Source organism: Capsicum annuum, chromosome 10, assembly GCF_002878395.1.
Source record: "Capsicum annuum cultivar UCD-10X-F1 chromosome 10, UCD10Xv1.1, whole genome shotgun sequence".
NCBI classification, from domain to species: domain Eukaryota; kingdom Viridiplantae; phylum Streptophyta; class Magnoliopsida; order Solanales; family Solanaceae; genus Capsicum; species Capsicum annuum.
Window position 1 is genome coordinate 58,131,569 of NC_061120.1, and position 8,337 is coordinate 58,139,905.

General features: G+C 38.6%; 1 protein-coding gene across 1 annotated transcript in view; it reads left to right on the forward strand.

The window, feature by feature from the left end:
- The first annotated feature begins 522 nt into the window (after positions 1-522).
- LOC107845402 (ribose-phosphate pyrophosphokinase 1) overlaps positions 523-8,337 on the forward strand; it is an 11,314-nt gene continuing 3,499 nt past the window's right edge. Inside the window, exons 1-8 of the mRNA XM_016689700.2 lie at positions 523-842; positions 953-1,150; positions 2,464-2,712; positions 4,048-4,191; positions 4,362-4,529; positions 6,015-6,084; positions 6,572-6,653; positions 7,105-7,264. Coding sequence (XP_016545186.1) covers positions 759-842; positions 953-1,150; positions 2,464-2,712; positions 4,048-4,191; positions 4,362-4,529; positions 6,015-6,084; positions 6,572-6,653; positions 7,105-7,264 — 1,155 coding nt within the window. The 5' untranslated portion in view covers positions 523-758. The remainder of the gene's footprint in view (positions 843-952; positions 1,151-2,463; positions 2,713-4,047; positions 4,192-4,361; positions 4,530-6,014; positions 6,085-6,571; positions 6,654-7,104; positions 7,265-8,337) is intronic.

An 8,337-nucleotide genomic window follows, 5' to 3' on the forward strand; every position in this document is an offset into this window, starting at 1 on the left:
CAAGATTATTTTATCCTGCATTTGCTTGGAGATATTAGTTAGTTTCGAGAATATTTATACTGTAGTGACAAAATAAGTCATTCCATATATATAGCGAGATAACTAATGCTGGATAACTTGTTCCCGACCAAATGACCTTTAGTGTTCTAATTATAACTTTTGATACTTTTTGAAAAAGAACCAAAAATCTACACATTAGACTATACAACACTCGTAAACTTTACAATATTTTATTACCCCTAACTCATTTTTCTGTATTTAATAATTTCTTTTTACTGAAATGATTGTCAAGCATTAAAATATTTTTATGCTCTTTTCGTGTCGATTTAACAGTTATGTCACACAAAAAGAAGCACAAAAATCGTGCTCCACCAAAAAGGTGCAAAACTGGTAAAATTTATGAATAGTTTATCCTTTTTTTAAAAAAAAAAAAAAAGGAGAAAAGAAAAACGAGTTTTTTTTTTTTGATTAAAAGAGGATTTTACTTATTTAATAAGCATCATAAATAGTACGAAGAGGCGGAGATGACCCTATTGGGTCTACATTAACAGTAGTACTATTATACATAGTAGAGCTATTTGGCAAACACTGCCAAGCAAAAGAGTGGTTGCTAGTCAACACCATACTAGAGTTAGTAGACCGCCTAACAAAACGAAAGTGAATACCAAATTTTGATTGGAACTGAGATATTTCAAAACCCTTAACACCTAAAACAAGTCTCATTCGTCTTCTCTCTTCCCTTTGTATCGGCAGTTAAAATGGCATCTTTAGCTTTACCTGGAAGCTTTCTAGATGTCAGCAAAACCCGCCGTGGTAGATATGCAACTGCAGACTCCATTACAGTAAGCAATTTCTCTCTCATCTTCCAAATTACATTATATATGAGATCAATTTCATGGCAAAAATTTACTCTTATGTGTTCTAATTGTGACACCCGTTGTCTTAATTTTAGAGGTGTAATGTGGCGGAGCCACTAAAGTTTAACAAAGAGAATGGGAGACCATGCATTCCCCCCCTCCAGGTTAATGGAGCTACTTCATTTACCAGTCTTTTGAACGCCAATCAGCTAAGAAGATTTTCAGTTCCACATAATCCAAATGATACCAGACTCCGTATTTTCTCTGGGACTGCCAATCCTGCACTTTCTCAGGTACTTATTTTGTATTCAGAATTTCTGTTTAAAGAGTTGGTATTTGTTTCTTAGTCACATCTGCTTCTTTGTTAGAGGTTACAATCGATTCACTCCTGTAGTTAAAGGGGACTGAGATGGTTCCACAGCTCAACAACTAACGTAACTAAATAGGCTGTAGTCTCAATTCCAACTTGAGTAGAAAAGATTTAGGTGTTACTGGCATGTGATATCATCTCTTAATTGAAATCTACCACAATTATCAAGGTGAGCTAGCTAAGAAAAAGAAATGAAGTTTAACATGAAAGATCATCAATGGATTTTACACGTACACTTCTTCTCCATTTTTGAGCTGAGGTCTGTCGAAAACAGCCTCTCTACTCCACAAAAGTTAGGGTAAGGTGTGTGTACCTCCTACCCCCTCCAGAGGCCTAGACCCCACTTGTGGAATTACACTGGGTATGTTGTCCTTGTTGTTGGAATTACTGATACGTTTTAGTTAGTTTGATTAGAATAGAGGGTTATTAGGTGAGAGTGCGTCCCGTCTAGTTGGAAGGGATGCTTTGTTTGTGGCCGTGCCAGTAGCCGTAGTACTTTGCGGGTGTCTTGTAGTTTCTCCTTCGTGGTGTCCTGGTGATGTTTGTGATTTCAAATAAATAGTTTATGCTACTACTCTGTGGGGGTCTTTGTTATGTTCTTCTCTATTAGTTTTGTTAGTCCTTCTTGTTTTTATTACATCTTTTTATATTGTTTTTGTTCTGAGCCGGGGATCTATCGGCTCTCTACTTCTTCTGTGGTAGGGTGTGGTAGGGTATGGACTGCATACACTCTACCCTCCCCAGACCTCACTTTGTGGGATTACACTGGGTATGTTGTTGTTGTGTCCATGGTCCCATTTGACTCATCTAAGGCAACCTTTAAAGCTCAGAAGGTTATAAGAAGTTCAACCAAAAAGTGCAAAACACCATAATATTCCACTCTTTTATCATATTGTCAAATAAAAGAAAGAGTATTGCTAAAGGACAAGTATTTAGTTTTTCTTGATCAAAAGCATAGTGGTAAATACCCTCCTTATCCAACTATGAGTTTGCAGATTCAATTTATCAAGGACTGTTGAGGAAAGGTCACACTTGGACTCCTGGCTAAGGGGTTTCCGGGAGTTGGATTTTACCATATCAAAAAACTAATAAGTAAATAAAATTTTCAGCTTCATTATCTCACCCAGTGCAATTCTTTTCAATACATTCCAAGTTGTTTCACAGCTTTTGGGATAATATCATCGTGTCTATGTTTTCTTATGCGTCATTACTGTTGGATTGCTGCCTGTTTCATAGGAAATTGCTTGCAACATGGGTTTGGAACTTGGAAAGATAATGATAAAACGTTTTGCTGATGGCGAGATTTATGTCCAGTTACAAGAGAGCGTTAGGGGTTGTGATGTATACCTTGTCCAACCAACCTGTCCTCCCGCTAACGAAAATCTGATGGAACTCTTGATAATGATTGATGCTTGTCGTAGGGCCTCAGCCAAAAATATCACTGCAGTAATTCCTTACTTTGGGTATGCCCGCGCTGATCGTAAGGTAATTCTACGTTGTTTATCCTATGAAATGATAAATGAATGGTAAGTATGTCATGGTTCTTGCCCAATGGGAACTTGTTTTCTCATATTGAATTTTGTTGCTACAAACTAAGATTGTAAGAAAGTGATGATAAATGATTGGCCGATTGAGTGTGTCAAATAGGTAATGCATATTCTTTTTAATTTGGCCCTAACTTTGATTAGTTCAGCTACATGGTTTATAAGGTTAAGTTTGGTGAATTATATACAACTGTGGCTCGATTGAATATGTTATGAATGCTTTACTTTTGAAGCCATTTCTGTTTTTGATCAAGATGAATAAGAATTAGGCATAAGAAGATGTATTCTGATTATTATTGTTGTTGATAAAGAAAGGAGCTAAAGGATGAAATATTCATAAAAGTAGTCCTTACATCCCTCCGCAAGCATAAGTAGAGTCTCTGACTTCAATAGCCAGTCTTGTACTAATAGATTGCACAGTGCCCAGTCCTCTAAGATCTATTGACTGAGTAGTCTCTAACTTCCGTATTCTCCTTCCTGGGCATGTTCTAGTTGGTCACTGGAGTTCCACATAGATGAGCAACTCACGAATACTACTTTTAAACCTGTTTGCATAGGCTCGTGCACTGATTTACGTTCAATAATCCCAGGGGCTTTCACTTCCACACGTCTTCGCTCGTGATCGCTTAGAGCCCCCCTTCCATCAATAGGTACTCCCAAGCCATCGACCACACGCCCTAGCATAGGCTTTCCTGCAGGAACATCCACAATAGATCCAGTGCACTTGACAAGATCTCCTTCTTTAGCTTTGAATTCTTCTGCTGTTCCTGCCTAGCGTTGAGGCCATAGGGCTTCCTTGTAAATAAGTTCGAATTCTGAAGATAGGGCTTTTAGTATAATATCAAGACTGACCTCCTGCTTCTGACTATGACTGATTTGCTGATATCGGACCTGGAGAGTGTGTGACGCTGGGTCGGGGTTTGGTGAGCCAACTGGTCGCTCCTCTAGTTGAAGTATCGGGCCCCCCTTTTCGTTGCCTAGGTTACACCTTCGGAATACCTTCTTGTTTCCAATTGCTGGATCGGCCAAACGGAATCACCGATCTAGATAGAAGGATCGTTCACTCCCTATTCTCTGAGAGGTTGCTTGCAACAGTATCATTACTTAAGCAATCAAGGCCAGATCGAACATAGACAGTTCTAGGGTGAAGAGACCAGATGGAAAAAGGGAATTGGTTGGGGTAGGGGGTACTTGAGTTTTTTTCTGATCAGTGATAGCGGGAATCAACCCGAGTTATTAACTATCTGAATCACTCAAATGCCCAATCCTTTTGCAGACTCAAGGTCGTGAATCAATTGCAGCCAAACTTGTAGCAAATCTGATCACAGAAGCTGGTGCAGATCGAGTTCTTGCTTGTGATCTCCATTCTGGCCAGTCAATGGGTTATTTTGACATTCCAGTGGATCATGTACACGGCCAGGTAATTTGTCTATAGCCACAATATTAACTTTAGCTCGACAGTGCCGGTAATAGGTATGATGTTACAAAATGAGAAAATTGGAAGAGAAGGCTTTCCCTTCACTGGAAATTGGAAAACGTGGATTCATTTGTAACCATATTTTCTTATTTCTTTTGTGTTTGCATGTATAGCCTGTCATACTTGATTACCTTGCAAGCAAGACTATCTGCTCTGATGATCTAGTTGTGGTATCTCCGGATGTTGGGGGGGTTGCAAGGGCTAGAGCTTTTGCCAAAAAGTTGTCTGATGCACCCCTAGCTATCGTGGATAAAAGGCGTCATGGGCATAATGTTGCTGAGGTAATCTGGCTGATAGTATTTTATTTGAGTTTTCTTTCCTCCCTCTATTTACTTTTTGGTCCTCTTTCTCTTATTCTTGTCTTTTTTTCTTTTCAAATGGCATGTGGGGTTGGTCTGGGATAGTTTTTTTTTGTTGCTATAAACAACTGTTTCGTGAAAAACAAGCTTTTAATATTTCTACGTTTTATTGTATATTAGCTTTGCTCTAAATTCAAAATCTAATGCTGGGGCTGGGCTACATGCTAAATATGCTTGTTATTTGGGTACCATACTAACTTTCGAGCTATTGCGTAGGATGATACTTTTTGTGGGTGTCTTTTTTAATATTTCCATTGGGTTTGTTGTTGTATTTTTTTTTTTTTATATTTCCAGTGGTGATTAGTGATTGCTAATTAAATTAGCAAGTTCTATTAAATGCAGGATTGCTCATGTTCCTCTCGCGGCTACAACTTCGCAACTTAAGCATCACTTTTCAATGTCATGTACAATACGACTCCTTTTACTTGTGTTCTTGGATGCGGTCGCATCAGCGCATGATGCGCCGATGCTATGCGATGCAATGCGGGGTGTTTCCGCTTCGGCTTTGTGATGCGAGGCAATGTACAGAAAGCGAGTGCATCACCCTCTGATGCGTGATGCGGGCTGATGCGTGATGCATGCTGATGCGCTCGCATCTGTTTATTTAAATTGTTGGGCCATTTTCAAATAAATAAAAAAATTGGGTCAATTTAATGAAAGAAAAAGTTGTGATTTTGTAGGTTTAGCAATCACGACTTTTCTTCTTTAGTTTTTTGGCTGCAACTTGCTGTGCCATTCTTTGTTCTCTTCTTCTCCAAAGTCCAATCCCCATTGTTGCTGTGACTTCTATTCTTTAATGTAATTTTTCTTCCTTCTTCTCCTTCCCTTGTTCACTCTTCTTCTTCTTCTTCTTCTTCTTCTTTTTTAAAAACTTCTGCTCTTCGTCCTTCTTCTTTACTGCTGCTCTGTTTTTACTCTTACTGCAGCTCTATTTTTTTCCCTCTCTTTTGCTCTTTCTTTTTCTCTTACTTTTGGTGTTTTATTTATACTGTTGCTTATATATATCATCTGTATTGTTGATTATATAGTTGTTGTGGTCTTTTCACTCATGATTTACTGTTTTTGGATGCTCTATTAGGTCTTTTTTCTTTTAAGTTGCGCTTCACATCAATGCTTCACGCATCAGTTAATGCGTGATGCGGAGCCTTGTCGCTTTTTTGGAAATGAATTCCCTGTCTATGTTTCAATCCATATAAGCCACCTACTACGCCCTTAACAGTTTTGTCAGCTCACATCATTTGACATTATGCCTGTCTGTGAATGGATCTTACATGCTAGACCAAGTACAGAATCTTCTTAAGTATGACGTCGTAAATGCATGTGCCAGTCCTTCCATACTGCATTTTATTATTTGTGCCTGTTTATATGTTTTTCTGTGAGCACTAACTTGCTGCTCGCTGACAACAGGTAATGAATTTAATTGGCGATGTCAGGGGAAAAGTGGCAGTTATGGTTGATGACATGATTGATACGGCTGGTTAGTATTTTTCTTTGTTTTCCCTTGGTGGTTTTATTTTCTACAGTTCTTTCTCCTTTTTTCTTTTGCGTAAAAGCCATTTGTTTCCTGCTTTAGTGCATTGCATAGTTTTTCAATTTTATTTCAAGTTTAGTTGTTAAATTTTAAAGCGAAGATCCTTTAATATTATTTTCGTCCCTTCTGTTCTATTTGTTAAATTTTAAAGCAAAGATCCTTTAATATTATTTTGGTCCCTTCTGTTCTATATTAGGTGATGTATCACAATTAGTTATTTTTGACAATTGTTATTCTATGTGATACCACTTGCTATTAATTGCTTTGGCATTGTTTTGACATACTCATCTTGAAATGATATTTTCGTAACCAAGTGTCCTGTCTCATTTTCTTTTTCCATTTCTTTCTTGGCTGGGTTGGTCAGTTTGCAATTCGTCAAACTATTATTCCTTGTCAATCTATAAATACTTTAATACTGCTAATTGTTTTACAGGTACTATTGCAAAAGGAGCTGCTCTTTTGCATCAAGAAGGAGCCAGGGAAGTTTATGCATGCACCACTCATGCGGTTTTCAGGTACTTGTGTATGTTTTACCCGAATCTGGAATGTTGCATCAATCCTGAGCTTGCTACTTTTAGTGAAATAGTTCTCCCTTAGTATCAATAGTCCGTAATTTCTTAGTCACATCTGTTTCTTAGTTAGTGTTGATAGAGATGTGTGCTGTGTCTTGAAAATGTAAGTTCTTGTTCAATTCTTGGAATTGTGTCTATTTCCTTTGAGGAAAGGATGAAAGGAACTGCGTCAATTTACTAATGGAAATGTTTTGGTGAAAAAGGGACAAATGAGTATTGTTCATCCAAATCCTGCTAGTCTTAAATAAATCACAACGGCATTTGAGCATTGTTTGCATTATTTCCAGAAAATGGCTTTGGGCGTTGAGATGCTAAGCTGCCCAGCACGTTACTGAACATTTCTTAGTACGTAAGATATATTGCAGAACATTATTTATGTTGATCTGTTTTGCAGCCCTCCTGCAATTGAGAGGTTGTCGAGTGGACTGTTTCAGGAGGTAATCATCACAAATACCATCCCGGTTGCAGAGCAGAACTATTTTCCCCAGTTGACCATCTTGTCTGTCGCAAACCTCTTGGGTGAAACAATTTGGCGTGTCCACGATGACTGTGCAGTAAGTCTAAGCTTCAAACTTAAGATGAACTTGTGAAAACTGGCCTTGTTCCTTTTCCCTTAATCCCTTTCCTTTCTATTCCAAATTACTGGATAATGTCTCTAAGAAAAAGGCTGGTATGTTGTCATATCATTTTAAGAAAAAAACTAGGAGAACAAGAAAAAAAATTCCTCTTTTTTTAATGAGTAGAAAAAGCGAAAGTACAATGACACCCTGAAAGGATGCGGAGAAACAATCACACATTCTGTTTCCTTGTCAAAGTTAAGAAGTTCTGCAACTGCTTGATTTAGGCTACATCCTTTTACGATTCTCATGTGATTTTAAAATTGCTCTTGGAAAATCTGTTAATTTTTGTAGTTGTAGTAGTAACATAAAACTCCATATCATTATGATCTACAAGATGCGGCAATGGTTTAGCATAAGTTGGGAAACTTAAATAACACTTCTAGGAAACAACCGTGTAGCACTTGTATGATTCTCTTTCCTTTACTTGAGAACCATAATACCAGTAAGACTAGGAGTATCCCTGTTAGAATTATAAACAACAACAACAAACCCAGTGTATTCCCACTTAGTGGGGTCTGGGGGGGTAAGATGTACGCAATCCATACCTCTACCTCTGATGAAGTAGAAAGGCTGTTTCCGAAAGACCCCCGGCTCAGGCACAAGACATCACACAAACACATAGTAAAGCACAGAAGCAGATGACATAACATAAGTACGGCGCCCATAAGGAATATAAAACAGGGGAAAGCAGAGGAAAGCACACAGATTCGTAATAGGCATGGAACACTGAATACGGAGTCATAACGGGAATAAAAAATAAAAACCCCCACCAAGTAATTCCCTACACTAGCGACCCAATCTGGCCCTACTCTTCTGCCGTAATTCGCGTCTTCCAGACCTTCCTATCTAGGGTCATGTCCTCGGTGAGCTGTAACTGTTCCATGTCCCGCCTAATCACCTCACCCCAGTACTTCTTCGGCCTACCCCTACCTCGCCTAAAACCATCCAACGCTAGCCTCTCATACCTACGGACCGGGGCATCCATGCCCCTCCTCTTCACGTGTCCG